Genomic DNA, 20,447 nt, shown 5'->3' with positions numbered 1-20,447 from the left:
CACTGCGCCACGTGTCCTCTGGGACACCTGGCGCTTTCTCGTTGGATGTAATCACGTGGTAGCACATGTGTCATGCTGAGTTGTCGACCCTTCATTTGGCAGCTGTCAACATCAGCATATTCTTACTCCTTAAAAAGATGCCTTCTGGAAGGTTGTCTGACGTGCACAATCAAGGTTGCCCTAATCCTGATTTGGATAAGGACGAGGTCGATTATGTGCATGTGTGATATGCGCCAATCCTGAGGATGCGCGAGGTCTTCTTTTTATTCTCACGCGCAGATATTTCATGCGCAGATGTGATATGCACGAGCATGTGATATGCGCCGCGCGTTGATGCGCCGCGCGCATATGTGATGCGCGAGCATATGTGTGCCTGGGCAGATGTGATATGCACGAGCATGTGACATGCGCCGCGCGCATATGTGATGCGCGAGCATATGTGTGCCTGGGCATGTTTTGTATGCGCCATGCGCATATGCTTTGGCTTTGTGCCTTCATAATGTCTTTATGTTGTGGGTTGACCCGCCTTGCTCGGTGTTGAGGCGGGTACATACCTCTTCACTTTGTAATATTTTAAAACAAAATGTCTTTATATTATCTTGTACTAACGATAACAAAATGTATTTACTATATCGTACAAACTTTTGAAGGTTAAAGCCTCTCTCAGTAATCCCTTTCATATTTCGGTAAATCGTTCAAAATGACGGTTATCAGTGTGGTTTGGTAGTTGTTTTTAAAAACTTTTTAGGACTGTCATTTTAGGAATTTTCAAATCGTAACTAAACGTTTTGTTTAACCAAGCATTTTGTTTATGGCTTATACACGAAGATCCTTTGAAAAAAACAAACCATAGGCTTCTAAGCTATGTAACTATATAAGCTAATTTATATAAGAATTTTATTATTTTAGACTTAGTTACATGCATTATTGACCCCTGGAAACGTCATTGTTTATGTATATTGATGGTGTTTTACGTAACTACTTAGACAAGTCTCTATGGGCGCCATTGGAGCTTCGATGTTCCTGCACACCACAGAAGGGGGGGGGGGGGGGTTTACAACGATGGGCGCGCTTGGGTAATTTTGGTGGGCCATCTCTCTCTCTCTCTCTCCATCTCTCACACACACATACATGCATACATATATATGTGTGTGTAATGGGACGCCCAATGAGGCTTTAAACCACAACCGGGCATTATAGGTTGGGGTTTCGATGTCCCATATGCTCACGTGGCGCTTACGTAACAATTAGAAGAGACTTTGATACCCTCGACCATAGAGAGCTGTCTTATTATCATCGCCATTAAAGCCCAAAATATGAAATCAAACCACTAGCATCAGTTTGGTTTGATTCAATTTTTAATTTTCAGTTGTGTGGTTTTGTTTACAATCTTAGGGGGTGTTTGTGATTTCTTATTTTACCTCCTTATAACTTTTCATTAAGTTAATAAGTTACAACATTGTAACTTATAAAACGTTTTCTCTTACAATATAAGCAATCCCAAACACCTTATTACTTTTTAAAAAATTAATAAATTATAAATTGATAAAAGTAAGAAATCTCATAAACCCCCTTAATTTAAAAATCGTTAAAATCGCAACCTGAACACCTATAAATAATTTATAGTCAACTTATTAAACTCGCCATGTCTAAATATGATACAGGTGGATGTTCAGTGGGCCCTACAAATTAAGCCTCACACATGGTGAGTGTCGACAAAATCCTGGCCAACATCACATGGTACTCCATGCGCCCTTGTCTATCCTATGTTCCCTACCTTCTTGGAACTAGACCAAAGGTGCTACTTAATTCACCGACATATCTCCTATCTTAAACTGACAACATGTTTTCTTTTTTGGCATAATATGTACGCACCTGTCACGCGCGTGATAACCAAACCTTATGGATTCATTCTAGTGAAAATTGTTCTTACAAAAAGTGTAAGAAAATATATATTTTTATAGCAAAGAAATTGTTTAGATAACTAATATGTTAGTAAATTTATTAAAGAATTTATTTTAAACGTTATGTTAGACCATCTCCAATGCTTAAGGTGTTGTTACCCGTCCTTTTTGCCTACTTTAATATTAGCCTGCCCAAACCATATTTCTTACTTTTCATCTTCATAATATGGATAGACACCCTCTTCTCCCCTCTTTAGAAACACATTGCCTTTGTAGAACATTTCGTCCACGAACAATTCATGCAACTCATGATGAGTTATGCAAATGGTTTTGCCATATGATGTTTTTGCCATATATAGCGTGTTTGGTTACACCTAACTCTTAATGACTAACTGAGCCTCTTAGGCTACCCATAGTGGGCGAAAGATTTGGGCGACATGGGGCGAATTGAGGCTACAACACCCCCCCCCCCCCCCGCGGGTGATTTTGGGGGCGAAATGTGGGGGGGCTACAAATTTTTGTTGGGCGATTTGTGTTTGTGTGCAGTGTATATATATATTAAATATTATTATATATGTTTGTGTGTAGTATGTATATATATATATTAGCCTACAACACCATACACCCTAAAAACAAATTCATATCATTTGCTGACTGGGCGCCGCATGTCGCAATTCGCCTAATTTGTAGCCTCTCTACTACACATAGCCTTAATGGTTAAGTTCAGAAACATGTTGAATGATTTAAAAAGACTATCTCTTGACCAGTCAGATTTATTGTTGATTTAACACTAATAGTGTGATTATAGGAAACAAGTAATTAGTATTTGCAGCATAACTTTTTTTTTCTCTAAAAGACCAATTTATATAGAAGAAAAGGAAATAGACAACTTACAAATCGTAAAAGCCCACACAAGTGTTTCCATTTTGCAACATAACTAATATATCATCTCTAGTTATTAAATTTTCTTAACTCTTATTAATTATTAAAATATTTTACTTACCTTACCTCTAATGTTAACGTGCCGCGAGTGTGCAAGTTGGGTCCAATATATTATTGTTGCACAAAGAGAATATGACACCTACATCATGTCCCCAACCCTAATCTTTATATATAAAACTCCTCCCACCACCACAACTCACAACTCACAAACCAACCAAATCTCTCTCAATTACCACCTTAGGAAAATCAACAAACTCCCCGGAAATATATAATTTACTACCTCCGGTCAAACATATTCGTACACTAGCTTCGATCACCTTGAAACAAAGATGGATCAGATTAAGAGAAACACTTTGAATCTTTTTGAGGATAATGATCTTACCACCGAACTCCGGTTAGGTTTGCCGGGATCCGATGACCAGCCGGAGATAAAGACAACAAGTCTTTCAAGCAACAAAAGAAGTTCATCGGAGATGGGATCAACCACATGCATGGATGAAAATGAATCAACGTTCTCACCACCAGCAAAGTAAGTTATTATAAAACCCCATGCAAACCCTAATAATAATAATAATAATAATAATAAGCTTTTTATTAGTTTAATTTTCAGATTTTTGACAAGGAGAACAAAGAGTAATCAATATAATTAGCGATTTTCTTTTCATCAAAACTCACTTTAATTTTAATATGTCTAGTTATTTAGTATATATACACACACACACAAAGAAAATGGGATATATTAATCATGGGTCAAGTTATTCTACAAATGGTAGCAAAAATGAGAAGTGTGAGAAGCCATAAATAATTGACATGTGTCAAGTGTGGACCAAAAGGAAAAGGGTATAGAGGTAATTGTACATATTTTCTCTCTCCACATGCATGACACATGTTAATACCCTCATCATTTTAGAACGTCTATAACTTTTTCGTATGATATTTTTTTTAAAAAAAATTCATTATAATAACAAGCGTTTTTTATCTTTAATATGAGTATGATTTTTGTTATATAAAAATTAAAACAAAAATCACGTCATTGTGTCTTTTCGCACACCATTGTGTCTTTTCGCTTATCATTGTGTCTTTTTTCGTCACTGTGTCTTTTCGCGCATCATTGTGTCTTTTCTCTTATCATTGTGTCTTTTTTCGTCATTGTGTTTTTTTTCTTCATTGTGTCTTTTTTCGTCATTGTGTTTTTTCGCACACTATTGTGTCTTTTCGCTTATAATTGTGTCTTTTTTCGTCATTGTGTCTTTTCACACACTATTGTGTCTTTTCGCTTATAATTGTGTCTTTTTTCGCACACCATTGTGTCTTTTCGCTTATCATTGTGTCTTTTTTCGTCATTGTGTCATTTCGCACATCATTGTGTCTTTTCGCTTATCATTGTATCTTTTTTCGTCATTGTGTCATTTCGCACATCATTGTGTTTTTTTCGCTTATCATTGTGTCTTTTTTCGTCATTGTGTCTTTTCGCTTATAATTGTGTCTTTTTTCGTAATTGTGTCTTTTCGCACACCATTGTGTCTTTTCGATTATCATTGTGTCTTTTTTCGTCATTGTGTCTTTTCGCTTATCACTGTGTCTTTTTTCGTCATTGTGTCTTTTCGCACACCATTGTGTCTTTTTTCGCCATTGTGTCTTTTCGCACACCATTGTGTCTTTTTTCGCCATTAATACATGTTACATAATAACTTGAAACGTAAAACACAATGGTGAATACGTATAACACAATGACCTAAAACGTAAGACACAATGGCGAATACGTATAACACAATGGCCTAATCCGTAACACACAATGGTAAATATATATAACACAATGACTTGAAATGTAAAACACAATGGAAACAACATATTACACAATGACACAATGAACAACAAAAAAACACAATTAAAAAACTTATATATTTTTTTTTATTTTTATATAACAATATGATACTCATATTAAAGATAAAAAACGCTTATTATTATGGTGAATTTTTTTTAAAAAAATAATGTCGTATGAAAAAGTTATGGACATTTTAAATGATGGGGGGGATTGACATGTGTCTTGCATGTGAAGAGAGAAAGTCAACAAATGTGGGTTATTACCTTAATGCCCTTTTCATCAATTTTTATTTATTAAATTAATCTCAGCCATTCAAATCTAAGATCAATGGACTGGATTCCTTCTCACCCTTCTCATTTTTGTTGCCCTTTGTATTTCAACTTTACCCTATTAATCATTTGTTGGTTTTAAGAAAAAGAAATATATTTTAACTAGAATCCGCTTAATTAGACCCTCAAAAGAATCGATCCCGCTCTTGTGTAGAAATAAAACTTATTTGTAATGTTGTAATGTTTTCAGGGAACAAATTGTGGGGTGGCCGCCAGTGAGATCGTACCGGAAAAACATACTTCAAGTGAAGAAAATAGAGTCGGAGACGGGTTCGAGGATATATGTGAAAGTAAGCATGGATGGAGCTCCATCTTTGAGGAAACTAGATCTTAAAATGTACACAAGCTATGAAGAACTAGTGAAGGGTTTACAAGATATGTTTAAGTGTGTTATCGGGTTGTACTCCGAAAGAGAAGGGTACAATGGATCACATCATGTTTTAACTTATGAAGATAAAGAAGGAGATTGGATGCTTGTTGGAGATGTACCATGGGAGATGTTTATAAGTACTTGCAAAAGACTTAGAATCATGAAGAGTTGTGAAGCTAGAGGGTTGGGTGGTTCTTTATAAATCAAACCAAAACTATTTACATTTAAAAAAAAATTACATACAAAAAGAGGATTCTTAATATTAGAACTATGAGGTTTTGGAAATTGGAAGTTTAAGAAGAAATGAGGGAACAAAATGCATATTTGGTTATGTTGTGTGATAGTGTAAAATGATCATTAATTTTTTTTTTCTATGTTACTTTTATATATAATCCAAGTAAATATGAATATACATCAATTTTTTTTATGGAATTAGTATTTGATTTTTTTTATATTTTTTTGTAATATATAATTAGTGTTGTTGAAAATACATATTAGATGTAGTTTTGAAACTCGAAATTCTTTAGAAGATGTGATTTCTAGGTAAAGAAAGTTTGGTATACAAGTAAATCCAAAAATCTACTAGTCACATTCCCAAGAGATTTTCCGTCAGCAAAAAGATCACACAAATATCAACTAGATCCGTGTTTGCATTGGTCGTTAATTGTCGGTCTTTACTTGGTTAAGGTATCTATTGGTTATCAACAAGTGGTGGACTCATAAAATATTTCCGTGGGGTGGAAATATATAGAGATCGTTTGTCTATCGCTATATAATAACTTTTCGATCCGGGTTGGATTAGATCAAGTCGGGTCACATTAAAAATGATATTATAATTAACTTTTATATGATCAACAAAGTATGTCAAACGTCGCTACACATAAGAAAAATTTTAAATGTAACATATATAAACTCATCTACTCATACAAACTATATTCAAAACCTAAAGTTAATAATTTGTATAATCGCAGCTTGATTTTTTTATTTTAATAAGGTTTAAACATTTAAAATAATGAGCAAAGGCCTAAGCTTATTCATTGAACTAGTAAGGTTTAGACCAATATGAGTCTAAGTCACAATAGTTATAACATTTGAATATTGGTAATTATATATAAGTTATACTGATAATTAATGTTTATCAGTTTCTAAATATGCTACTGATTTAAAGTGGGCTACTATATATCAGTTTATATAGCCTATATAACATCATACGGCTCGTGTGATGTGACATACACACTTGTGTTGACTTTTGTGGGTTGTGATTATATAGTAGCCCCCTTCAACAATCTGGCATAGAAGAAACTTAGCGGGGCAAAATTAAAAAAACATGTATTATGATCGTTATAAATGATTTTATAGAAGCCATGGAAAAATAATAGAACATAGAATAAATTTGCCTTTAGGCACGTGTACACCGAACAACTCTCTCTCAAGATCGGCTCGTAGAAATCTCAAATCAAGCCGAGCCAGGCTTGAATGAGCTCGGTCATCTAAGCTCAAGCCTAAGTTGAAGTTCATTTAATTAAACAATACTATCAACATATATACAAATATAATTTTGCATATCAATGTAAGTAGTTGAAATTTGGAAAGCAAACTATGAGCTCGAGCTTCTAACATTTCTCAGAAGCCAAGCTCGAGTATGTCGGACTCGAGCGAGGCTTAACTCATATAGCTCAGCAGCCACAGCTTTACTTAATATGGGTTCCTCTACAATCATACAGACAATTTGTATTTCTAAAGTTACATACATCACAGTTTCTTCATCAAATCTTTCAACTCATGTTCTCTCAATTTATATATCATGAACCCATATCACAATCACAGCTCTCTTTCCAAATTTTTTTAAAGTCTAAGCTTTCCTTAAAATGCTGTCATGACCTATTCTGATCTATCCCGAACTTTTGAAGCGTTGGTGTACATCGGTAACAGCGAGTGGGACCCGTGTTTCCTCCTTCTACAGCACCGCCAGTATACCAACAATATTAATGAAATGAATCCAATTTGAATCGCCCATCTATATTAATCAGCATATAATGTGTCAAACTTTTAAGCCTAAAAAAAGAGTCATGATTCTAAAATGTCAAACCCCATATAAACTTTTAGACTAGTTAAATAAATAATGTTTAAATTTAGTAATTTACCTGTCTAAATCGAGAACCGGGCTGTAAACGAGTGTTTCCCACGTGGCTACAATACCATGCCAGACGGGATTGTAATAAAGAGACTCGGGTGACCAAAACATGCGTGTATAAGTCTCCAAAAAGATAAAGAGAATCCACGCCCCGATTTCAATTAAAATGAACTTTATGATGAAACGCCCCACGATCACCATTACGAGTGAAAAGGCCACCAACCAATTAAATAATCTGTGATTATATTCCTTTATAAACGAAGACTTTGACTTTCCCATCATCTGCACATTCAATACATAAATAAAAATTATGCATGGCAATTTTAATCGATTTACTTATGACCGGGTCGATAGGCCTGTAAACTAACCGAACGTTCAATGAACCATTTGGCGGGAAATTTGTTTATTTAATAAACAAGCGAACATGAAAAGTAGTTTCTGTTCATATAGTTAAAAGGAACGAACATGAACACGTGTCTTGTTCGTTCATTTATGTTCATGAACGTTGGTTTATGTTCATTCGTTTGCATTCATTGTTCACGTTAACTTTTTAATTGGTTTTAGATCAGCTATGTTCAGTTATTTAAATTCTACTAAATATGAACCGCTTTACACTTTACCTTAAACATATATCTTTAGTCTTTACAAACGAAACAGTGATAGTTTGTAGATACCGATAACATTCTTAAAGATAAAAGAATATACAAACCTTGACCATTCGTTGCTCGTATATGGGTTTAGAAGGCCCGACACACTCATTTTGAAAACTTTGGTTGCATTGAAGGAAGCCCGCGTTGAATTTAGCCATGGAGGGTAGTCTAAGTACTTGAAGTTGGTCCATTTTGTCCTCACACGTTGTATATAGTGCCTCACACAATTTTGAAGACTGGTATTGGTTTGCCATCACAAAATTCTTAAACATCTGCCAAAAAAAATAATACTTTTTAGAACTTACCAATCTTTACTTGAAGCAAGAGTTAGAGGTGCGCATGAAACCGAAAATACCAAGCCCAACCCAAAACTGACAAGTGGTTTAAAAAAAAAAAAACTGAACTACCGATTTGGTTTCAGGTTTGCATGTACCGAAAACCGTAAAAACGAAATCGAACCATTAAACCCGAAAAAATGTGAATTTTTTTATTTATGGATTATGATATTTATTATACGAATATTAAGTAATTTATACAAAAAAAAAAGTTAATAAACTGAGTAGCCCATAAACTATTTAGCCCAAATGTGACAGTAATTATTTATAAAAACTGTGTTCACAAAATGCTCAAAATCTTTACCTTTCCAATATCTTCATCAAGTGTTTCAACAGATTTCTTGGCATGGTTGCGGCCAAAATGTTGTTCATCAAATGATTTCAAAGATTCGGCTCTTGAAGATTCATGGATGGATTGTAAAGATTCCTCAGAAATAGGTAAAATCACTTTTGTCATGCTATCCTCGTATAACTTCAAACACCCCTCCAATATTTTCTTGTTAAATACCTCCACAAGAGACCCTGTTGTTGGAATCTCCCCTTTGTTTAAAGCTTTTAAAATCTATTAAAAAAAATCCAACATTTTTCCCTAGTTATTAACAAAATTCTCATAGATTTAGTGGATACCATAAAAGAGACTGGAATAATAATATATACGATAATTGTAAGGCATTTAAACAAACCGAACCTTAAGTGAACTGTTCGTGAACCGTTCGGCAGGAAGTTCGTTTATGTTCGTTTGTTAAATAAACAAATGAACACGAACAAAGTTTTTTGTTCATTTAGTTTAACGAACGGACATGACCACATGTCTTGTTCGTTTGCGAGCATTCAATTATTCGCACTCCTTTATGTTCGTTCGTTTATGTTCATTAGTAGGTTTGTCCATTTGCATATTCATTAAAATTTTTAGGCTCATTACAATTTAGTCTAATTTTTAAATATATTATTCCCGATGTTCATGTTTACTTTTAAATTTTTAATTGGTGTCCGTTCTTATGTTCGTTCATTTACATCCGTGAACTGTTCGTTTATGCAAATAACAAACGAACATAAACGAAGAGGCATACACTCATCTTCTTAACAAACAAACATAAAAATGAAAATTTTGAGTGTTTAATTGTTTGTGATCGATCATTTGTTCAGTTAAAGTTAAACGAACGAACACTAACATGCTCCATATGTGTCCATTCTGTTTGTTTATAAGCCTGGCTCAACATATAGGAAACTAGAAACACTAAACAAACCTATACTGGGGCCGTGGACTAAAATACAACTAAAACCTAATGGATCATAATGACCAGTAATATTTATATTTTACAGATATCCAGATATCCACATTCATGCATTAAGAGTCAAAACATATTTGTTTTGGTAAAATAAAATATGGGTCAACTAGAACCTATCTCATGCGACAATTGGTCAACTTAGGTTACTTTTTAGGGAAACCTTCACTTCACAGTTAAACCTATGTAAATTCTAAATAAATGTTAAATTTTTTTAAATAAAGGCAGCCAAATGAAACATGTATGAATCTTGGTTACTAATAAGTGATAATTTTATGCCAGTTAACTTAAAGTAGGAGGTAATATTGAAGAAAAAATATTCACTAAATAATAATCAAGTTTCATAACTGTTAAACTTAAGTCGGATTGAAAAAATAATAATTACTAAATAGTAACCAAGATTCATACACGATTGGAACACCTAATGAAAGCCGAGTGACGTTATAGAAAACCCGTTTTGAGCGATTACCCGACCCGACAAATATTGGCACGCATAGGGTTATGAAAAACGCACCTTTTCAAGAAAAGATACAAACTCGTTTCCATCAAGTGATTTTCCTTGTACAATCTTCGGACGAATAACAGATTTAACAACTTCTTTCAACTGCTCTCTCTTTTCAACATAACTCGGATCAAGATCCCCGTCTTTCAAGTCACAAAGTTTTGTCCTTCGTAGATGTGGCTGCTCGAATAATGCAGAATAATATTAGAAAAGGTCGAAAATAACCTACTTTCTTGATTAACAAAAATAGACAAAAAATTGTTCCGGCCAAACAGGTTTACAAGAAAATGTTAAAACACGTCAAAAGTAGCCTAGAGTGTCACTTTTATAACAAACCACCAAATATTATTTCGTTCAAAACATCAGATAACTATTAAAACTATATGTTTTCTATAATAATATCTGACATGCTAAATATTTATAGAATATAATAAAAATTGACAAAAAGGACCATACTTGCGGTAAGCTGAAAGCTGTGCTATTGTCACCCATGATAGCTAGGGAATCTCGAATCTGGTTGACCTGGTCAATATTTTTGTCACCTGGGAAACAGTATGCATTTATCAAATTATCTGTTATATAAATAATTTTCATCTCAAATAAGCGCAACCTCTTTCTTCCGGTGATTGTATTTTTTGATTATTTAGAGTCACAATGAGCAATATCAAACACAAATCCATATACCACCTACTAACTATTTTTATCCTTTATTAATAATAAAATAATGCACTTGTATTGATATATGAAAAGGAAGAAAGCTAACCATCAGAATTAGGGACGTGTCGTAGAGCTTCATCTACCATTTCTTTTACAGACTTCCCTTCTGTAACGAGCCAAAATGAATGTTAAACAATAAGGTATAACGACATAATGGACTGAATACTAGTCTATAAAATAAAAATCTAAACTTTTTTTTAATAAAACAAGTTAAAAGGCTTTATGCACTTCAATACATTTTGGTTGACTTTCAAACCCCGTTTGACCCGCTTCCTTTTTAGTTTAATATTTTGCCTTAGCATATTATATATACAGGTCAATATTGTATTGTCACCTCAAGGTTACATAACAGAAATAAAAATAATAATAGAAACTTACGTAAAAAGTCACGCTGTATAAGCCACAAGAGTTTTGCTGGTTCAAATGCCACATCTTGACCCTATAATTATATCGGGTCTAACAGGTCAAACACAAAGAAAAACTTCACCTCACCACAAGTCTTATCGTTTTCTAGGGAAGGAAATAATATAGGGGGTTGAAGATATCCAAGTTGGTCAAACTTTACCTTGACTCTGTTCATCGACAAAAAAAAAACAAAAAGAAAAATCAGTTTCACACTAAACGCAGATTTAAACTAATGGTGTGCATGAAACCGAAATAACTAGCCTGTAACTAAAATAACCAACATAACCAAACCAAAATAACCCAACCCAAACCGAAAATTTTTATGTTTTCTTCAAAAACTGACTTTTTGGATCCAAAAAAATCAAACATACTTTTACAACTCAACCGAGCCTGTAAAAACCGGATAACCAACTTTTTTAATTGAATGTATGAATTAAAATTTTTATTTTGAATGCTAAGTAATCTATAAAAATAAATAAGTAATGGTGCAGCACAAAAAATTTAGACCCAGATGTTTAATAATATATTAATCATTAGTTAGCAAAAAAAAAATTAGAATCAAAGTTTCAGGTCCAAATTCATTACTTTTTGGACTTTTTTTTTGCCCAAAAATTTCAAGCCCAAATGGCAAAACCAATAAAACTGAGCCCATTGTGGAAACCGAGAACCAAAGAGTTTTCAAAAACCGAATATTAAGTTTATTTGAGCCCAAAACCGACCTATGCAGTCATGCACACCCTAATTTAAACGATATTATGATAATCAAATGAAAATTAACCTTCCATAAAACTCTTCAGCAAGCTCAACAGCAAATGACAATCGGGATATATCCGCTTCACGTATCTAAAAAGATTAAAAAAACAATAATAATAATAATAATAATAATAATAATAATAATAGCAATAACAATAACAACGAAACAAGAATACAAACTTGGGTTTTTCTAAAAAACCAATATAGATCTAAAATGAAGTATTTAAAATTTGAAACACTTATATATAAAGAAAAGAGAAAGAAAACGAACCGTCTCCGGCAAATTGTATATAAGGACGGAACTCAAAACCGTTGCGAGAGCAAATATCCTACAAAAACACAACCCATAATTTATATTATCAGTATTATATATATTATACTATAAGAAAGTAAGAAAGACAATTACAATATTTGAATAAGCTATAACACCTGTCATCATAGACGTTTGATTTCCCTATACTTTCAAATCCCTCTGTGTCGAGAAAGAAGACAGACGTTTTCACCCCGTTTATGTCCATTTCAACCGGAGTTCCCCATACCCATATTCCTACAAATAATAAAAAAATAAAACAAACATATATTAGGTTATAAGTATTTTATAAAAGATTAATTGAAATTTCCAAGAATTAATTTTACATATAGCACTGATCAATTTACGTGTGAATACCTTTAGTTTTAGTGTCACGCATGTGACCAACACCAAACCCTGCAAAGTATCAAACTTCAGAACATATAATTTTGTCCAGCAACAAATCGAGTGCCGTAAAATACTAAAATCATTAAAATTAGTAAAAATAAGCATACCTTCATAACAAGAAAGTGAGAGAAGCTGATTAAGCAGAAAAGACTTTCCAGATCGATATGGACCAATTACCTATTAAAAGTTAAGGCACCCATATAAGTTTAAAAGTAAAAATGAACCAAAATAAAAGTAAATTATAAAATTTGAAGCTTACAGCAACGGCTGCAATAGGAGTGGTTATTCTACGAATAGCCTCAAGTCCTTCATGAGAAAGACGAAGTTTTGTATGACCCGGATCGGGTTCAATGATAGGAAACCTGTAAGAAGATAATAATATATACTGCAAATATTATGACATGAACCCAATATGAAATGATGAAAGTAAACGAGTTTTATTGTTCGTGTTCATTTATGTTTGTTCATTAAGATTATAAACGGACATATAATGAACGAGCATAACTGAACAGATGAAAGAAAATTCCATTGAAAGTAATGAGAAGAACAATGTGTTGGGCCTTCATGCCTTATATATTATTAAAAACAAACTAAGTTGTATCGGGCCAAAAATTTATATGAGTGTACTAACGAACGAGCTTAAACAAACGTAAATTAACGAGCATAAATGAACGTAAACCAACGTTTATGAACATTCACGAAAATAAATGATCGAATGAGACATGTGTTAATGTACGTTCAGTTAACTTAATGAACATAAAAAAATTTGTCCGTGTTCGTTGCAAACTTCCTGCCGAACAATTCACGAACTGTTCACTAAAGTTTCGGTTACAGGCGCCTAAAAATAAATATAGAAAATCTAGTACTATAAGTCTACAACCAATCATGTAACTATCAAAAGGTCCTTTATCATCAATGTCAAAAGCTACAATTTGACTTTAGGGGTCAAAGCTATAACTTTTAGATGCAAAATAGATATCAAACATCATGCTAATTAGACACAAAACATTCCTGTTAACAATACTATCAATAAACAACATCCAAATTCACAGGAAACTGAAGCTTAATTTAACCCAATGAAGATCAAGAGTCAAAGTCAATCCAACCCAAATTGGATTCCCAAATTGAAAAATTGGAGAGCACTTACGCTTGATTGAAATCATCAATCGCAGAGACCCATGATAAGTGCGGAAGAATAATAATAATATTAATAACGATCCACCTAAAATTGCTCGACATTGATCTGTAACTGAATTAAAGAGTCATGTTTATCTTAAAAACAGATGAAATTGGTTACAGGACGCAATGATGAGAGAATCGAAACAAGAAAAGGGATCTTGAAACCCTAATTTTGGGTTTTCGTGTTATTAAGGTGAAGTAAGATCTGGGTTTTTGGGAACGATGATGGAATTGCACGGAAAAGTATTAAAGATTGATTTTTTAAGCTCCAGTTTCAGAATCAGAATATGAATATATATTATTATTATTACTGCTTGTTGCGTCTGAAACTAGTGTAACATTTGAAGAAGGTGAATTGGTGATATCCGGTTTCAAATTTGGGTACTCGAATTTTAACACCTTGATGATAGTAAAATCCGGTCGTGATCAAGATTAAGATTCATGGTATTTTACTGTTTACACACGTTTTGTACTGCATACATATTAAATGATGGTTTTTGTCATAATTAACTGTGAAAACTATATTTATTTGTTATGATTATCAAAATGGAAAAGTGGAGGGTGGTATATCGCAAGTAGGGTTGTCCAAACTGCTCGCCGCTCGTTCGTCGTTTGCTCGAATTTTGCTTGAAAAATGCTCGTTCGATTTCGGCTCGGTTTGGAAGTGATCCGTTCGGCTCGGTTCGGTTTAAAAGCAATCCAAGCACGAGCAAAGCCTTGCTCGGTTTGGTTCGGTTCGTTTTGCTTGAATTATTTTTTATTTATTAGTTTTATATATAATCTTTATGTATATATATAAAAGTATTCTATTTTTTAAAGTTTTTAAAATTTTCCTCTTTTGTGTTGAATTCAAAGTTCAAATTTAAACCATAGCCACTCGTTTTATATATGTTTTGTTGTTAACTATGAGTTTTATACATTTTAAAGGTGAAAGTTTAGACAATTTAGAGTTAAAAGTCTTGAATTAATGACATTTTGAAGTTTTAGAAATTTAAAATTGAAAACTTTGTACGAAATCAAGCATAACCAAACCGAACCAAGCCGCTCGGTTTCAAAACCAAACCAAGTTCAAGCGTAAAAATATCGCTCGTTTCTTTAAATTCAATCCGCTCGGTTCGGCTCGCTTTCAAACCAAACCAAGTATGAGCATCTCCGCGTTCGGTTCGGTTCGGTTCGTGAACAGCCCTAATTGTAAGTGTAAGTTTTTTTTAGAAACTCGTCATAATATGGCATTCAGTGATTCAGAAAGAACCCGACGGCAACTAACAAGTGACGAGTTCAACGTACGTAATTTGGCACTATATAAAACTGAATGAGAGATTTGTAATTTGTAAATGATACCCTGAGCGGGGCATGGCGCAATAAGTGTGGGCCCAACAAACAGTCACCCACCTATATTGCCACTACATAAGGCCATATGTAATGGGGCTACAATTTGGGCGATTTTGGGCGAAATGGGGTGGGGGCGAGGTCGAGGTCTTCTCCTAGCCTGGAAGAAGGGGTGATTTTCAGGGTGGTGGGGCCGGCATGTATGGACGTGTGATATATATATATATATATATATATATATATATATTACTAGTTGTAGCCCCTACACCATTACACCCGAAAAACAAATTTTTACCCCTCCCTGACTGGGCGCCAAACGGCGCAATTCGCCCCCAATTGTAGCCCCTCCACCACGCATAGCCTAAGGGAGACTTGTTTCTCATCGTAGCGGCATTTCCTTTTTAATAATTATTTTTCTAACAAGAGTTGGGATTTTTTTTAGAAGCAACCTCTCAATTATTGGATAGAGATATAGGTTGCGTACACTCTACCATTTCCAGACCCTATTAATAATTTTACTATTAGTGGGATTTTTAGTGGATATGATTGTTATTTTCTTTTGTAAGAACAATTTTGGTATGCATATATACAAAAGCCAGCTTAAAGCTGGAAATCACGAACTTACCAAAGAACCAAAATACAATATTATATACAGTTTACATGGGGTGCAATCTTGTCCATATGTACCAAGATCACGATTCTGGATTTCCTAGCTAGCCACCAATGAAGACATCCTTCTTGCTTGATAGTCTAATCACCATGTTACTTCTGTGTTAGACATTTTATTGGATCACTACACCAATAAAACCAAAATTCCAAGGAATGTTACACTTAGCTCTATCTTGAAAACTTAGTTACGGTATTCAACATACTTGAGTATTTTGTGAAATCTTTGTTTAGCCATCATAATAATCTCCTTTGTACTTGATTTGCACATGGGTGATTTTCGAAAACACAATCAACCAAATCCTCTTCCAGTTGACATAGGTCGCATGATGTTGACTAAATTGTGATTCCTCTCCTAATGAGGTTAACAGTTTAGGGGATTATACTTTGGACTAGTCTTTAAAGAATCAAAGACTTTGACGGAAACCCAATTCTTCTACAAATTTGAGTGAGAACGTGGCACCAAAAGTATTTGATTTGGCGATCTTTTATTGCAAGACTTTGTGGTGAATCCCCAAGGATATTCCTTGATTGGATTTACAACTCCTCACTCACTAGCTTCCACCTTCTTTACTACCCTCTAAAATGAAGTAGATGAAGTGTGATTGGTTTTCTTGACAAACAGATTAGACATGCCATCAGATCCTTGTAATTCATTATATAAAGCATTCGAACTCATAAAGCACCGAATCTTTATTTAGTTTAAATTATCATCAAATATACCAAAAGTAAAATCTTTTTATACTTCTTAAAATCATTTATTTGTTCAAGTATTTATTTAATTTTGATCAGCCAAGTATCACTTACTTTAAAATTTTCACACTTTTTGAGTTTTGATTGTCAAGTCACAAAATATGTCCATTACCATCTTATTGGGCTAGAACGCTATCCATTAGATTATGATCCGGGCCGTATCGATGCGGCTTTGGCCCAGAAGACCAGTTTCGTATAAAAAGTCAAAGTGGCAAATTTTGATAATAAGAATAAAAGGGAGGGAAAAACTTTTAAAAATTATTAATTTTCCCGCCAACTCTGCAAAACCAAACAAATTATACATACACACATACCTCATATTCACTCTATAGCAAACATCTTCTTGTAGGTCTGTGAAAATGGCGGGAAAAGGTGGAAAGGGTCTGTTGGCGGGAAAAACAACGGCGGCTGCAGCTGCAGCTGCGGCTAAGGACAAGGATAAGAAGAGACCCACTTCCAGATCATCCCGAGCTGGTCTTCAGGTGTTCATCCAAAACCCTAATTGTTTTAAAGCTTATTACTTTATAGCACGTTTGTGATCTATGCTTAAAGTTTGCATATACAAGTTTGAACATTTAGATGAAATAGTTTAATTTTTTAATTGATTAATGAATTATATACTTGAACTGGCTTTCAAATTTCATTCTGTTCGTGTGAGTTTAATCAATTTTATTGGTTGAACAATTTTATTTTAATAAGGCTATTTTTGCTCCAATTAGGTTACAGTTTGTGTTTAAATAAAGTTTGTAGTTTTTGTAATTCATTTTATAATTTATTAAACTTTTAACAAGTGTTAATGGGTCATCCCAGCTTGTTATGTATCTATCTTATTTATTAACTTTCTTTGATGTCTTATAAAATCCAATTTATGTGTTTATTTAGTTGATATATATATATATATATATATATATATATATATCCAGTTTGTTAAATGGTTGGGATTCATGCATAGTGTATTATTAGTGCATAAAACCTTTTTATAAAATAGATTATAATTGACATAACATTATTATTGAATAATAAAAAAGTTTTACACTGTAATTGTTTTGGGTTGGATTCATGAGATGTGTATTTTTAACGCATAAAACCTTTTAAAACATAAGTTATAACAATTGTAATACAGTTATTGAATATATCAAGTAATTAACATTCAACTACTACAAAGCGATTACAATAACGTGTAAATATTTTTATAATTTGTTAATATTTTTACAACTATTTTTATAATTTTAGTTTCCAGTTGGGAGAATTCACCGCCATCTCAAGTCAAGAACATCTGCCCACGGTCGAGTAGGAGCAACTGCTGCGGTTTACTCAGCTGCAATACTGGAATACTTAACAGCTGAGGTGCTTGAGCTAGCCGGCAATGCGAGCAAGGATTTGAAGGTGAAGAGGATCACGCCACGTCATCTGCAACTGGCGATTCGTGGTGATGAAGAACTCGACACCTTGATCAAAGGTACCATTGCTGGTGGTGGTGTCATTCCTCATATTCACAAGTCTCTTATCAACAAAACCACAAAGGAATGAACTTGTTTGATGACTGTTATATCTCGGTTACTTGTAAAAGATGTTTTTATGAATGTTAGTTAAGTGTTGAGACCGTTGTTTGATTGTTGACTTTGGCATTTGTGATTGTAGTGTTGGGACTAAGTTATAGTTGTAGGATTGTAACATGAGATGACATGTTGATTTGTCTTTGAATTGGTAACTTTTGGTTGTCAATGTTTAAATCCTTTTTCATGGTTTTCTTTATCTTATACTCTTGATTTACTGTTATACCGATCGGGTGTCTTCATTCAAGCAACGGTACAGAAGAAGAACGAAACGAAGTAAGAGGCCGGGGGCAGGGAAAAGAGTCGAGTCGATCAGGCTCGATGACCGGGAGAAGCAAAACGAAATCAGGATTTGGCCGAAAAAGAAGCAACGCTATGGATACCATGACCGATCACCATCGACAAAGGATCTTTCTAAATCACTTCGGGTCAGCGGGGCCTTCAAGCATCTGAAATACGCCAGGCTTGTAAATGACATAGCCCTCCTAAATGACGACTCCTTTAGAAAAACGAAGTTATTCAAGTTCTCTTTCATTTATGTTTTTAAATTAAAAACGCAGATGTATATTTGTTTTGTTTGGTTTTGGTCTTTAAGGTATATGGAAATATCTTGGCTCATTTAATTAATAATAAGCTGATTTTTGTTATGTTCATATAGAAGTGTATAGCTATTTATCACATAACATTTTTTTAAGTATAGAGTCGTGTTAATCGTATGTATTTTAACGTACTGCTTGACGTATATAATCAGAGTTAAAATGAGATTATGGATTATAATTGCAACTGAGATTAGGACCCATATAAAACCAATTATTGGGATTATAATTTAGTATAAAGTTAATCTATATCTATAAACCCTTACAAAAGATTACATATTAATGCTGCATGCCATCTTCACACTTATGGCCATTCTAACCTCCAAAGCTTTCACGCCCAAGACGAATAGGAACGGGGCAATTGAGTCACCTTGTCGAATCCCTCTCTTAAGTTGAAATTCCAAAGTTGGCGAACCATTCACCAGAATTGAACTCCTTCCAGAAACTAAACACGCTTTAATCCATTTACACCTCAAGTCCGAGAATCCCACATTACTCATCACATAAACAAATAATCCCAAATGATCGTATCGTAAGTTTTTTCGAAGTAAATTTTGAATAGCCTTACCTTTTTTAGCTTTCTTCGCCCAAGAGACAAGTTCGTTAACAATAATTGGCTCGTCAAGAATATTCCGCCCATTATTAAACGTTCATTGAAAGGGAGACACCAAGGACCCTATAACCAATTTTAGTCAGTTCGCTAAAATTTTAGCCACCAATTAATACATAACTCCAGTTAACGAGATTGGCCTGGAATCATTGGCGTTTGTGGATCCTTGATTTTAGGGATAGGCGTCATAAAAGAGGAATTGCATCCGTCATTAACGAATCCCTTAGTCAGGACATCAGTGAGACAGTGGTCAAATTCATGACCAGTTGTTTAAGATCCTTCCGGTATTTCCTAATGAAACCAAAAGTAAAACCACCAGGATCCTGGGACTTGTTGCTGCCAACATTCCAAACTGCAACTTTCATTTCCTACCCAACTTTAAAATATATAAAAAATTATCCTTATGGAGATTTGACAATATATTATTGGCCTGGTTGTGTCGCACACGGATGGCACATGTCACATATTTTGGGGTTTTTATAAGCACACATGTATGCATATATATCTTTACTTTATTGATTGTTATTGTAACTCACACTTATTGAAATGTGTAGGGGTTCTGAAAATGTGAGAACATGACATAAAGTTGTGCACTTATACGTTGCTGGTGTAATTGTTTATTAAGTCATGTGTGTATTATTTTATGGGTACTTTTATTTATTATACAACAAATAGTTCTTTCTTATATTATATAAGCTTTCGTTTTCTTTTAATAGCTTCCTTTTTTCTAATTCAAATGTTTTATTCTAAGAATTGTCATCTTAGGGGGCGTACATATAAAAAAATTAGTCGGAAACGGTTTCGGGTTTCAGGGGTGGATAGGAGGAGGGAAATTTCAAGTCCATCAATAAGTTTACCAATCACATTATGTATTTTCTAAAGAATTCATTCCATTAACAATTCAAATTC

The 20,447-nt window shown here is 33.8% G+C and overlaps 3 protein-coding genes across 3 annotated transcripts; 2 read left to right on the top strand and 1 right to left on the bottom strand.

The window, feature by feature from the left end:
- The first annotated feature begins 2,965 nt into the window (after nt 1-2,965).
- LOC143613348 (auxin-induced protein 22D-like) lies at nt 2,966-5,674 on the top strand. The gene is made up of 2 exons (XM_077087075.1): nt 2,966-3,375; nt 5,191-5,674. Exons 1-2 carry the CDS (start codon nt 3,176-3,178, stop codon nt 5,570-5,572), a joined length of 582 nt encoding a protein of 193 aa, XP_076943190.1. The 5' UTR covers nt 2,966-3,175; the 3' UTR covers nt 5,573-5,674.
- A 1,274-nt stretch (nt 5,675-6,948) lies between these two features.
- Nucleotides 6,949-14,401, bottom strand: LOC143613346 (uncharacterized). The gene is made up of 16 exons (XM_077087074.1): nt 13,997-14,401; nt 13,109-13,211; nt 12,957-13,026; nt 12,820-12,858; nt 12,582-12,699; nt 12,424-12,481; nt 12,178-12,242; nt 11,560-11,566; nt 11,373-11,433; nt 11,041-11,100; nt 10,734-10,819; nt 10,290-10,457; nt 8,794-9,051; nt 8,214-8,426; nt 7,515-7,786; nt 6,949-7,387 (listed from the first exon to the last, which is right to left on the bottom strand). Exons 1-16 carry the CDS (start codon nt 14,086-14,088, stop codon nt 7,252-7,254), a joined length of 1,806 nt encoding a protein of 601 aa, XP_076943189.1. The 5' UTR covers nt 14,089-14,401; the 3' UTR covers nt 6,949-7,251.
- Nucleotides 14,402-17,109: 2,708 nt separating this feature from the next.
- LOC143613349 (putative histone H2A variant 1) lies at nt 17,110-18,437 on the top strand. The gene is made up of 2 exons (XM_077087076.1): nt 17,110-17,258; nt 18,010-18,437. The coding sequence occupies exons 1-2, from the start codon at nt 17,136-17,138 to the stop codon at nt 18,304-18,306; spliced, it is 420 nt and encodes a 139-aa protein (XP_076943191.1). The 5' UTR covers nt 17,110-17,135; the 3' UTR covers nt 18,307-18,437.
- Nucleotides 18,438-20,447: the final 2,010 nt, after the last annotated feature.

This window comes from Bidens hawaiensis, unplaced genomic scaffold (genome assembly GCF_021521415.1).
Source record: "Bidens hawaiensis isolate Kalapana, Puna unplaced genomic scaffold, B.hawaiensis_p1.1 tig00037192_1, whole genome shotgun sequence".
Taxonomy (NCBI): domain Eukaryota; kingdom Viridiplantae; phylum Streptophyta; class Magnoliopsida; order Asterales; family Asteraceae; genus Bidens; species Bidens hawaiensis.
Note: the sequence above shows the minus strand (reverse complement) of the source record. Positions and strands in the feature narration are given on the sequence as shown.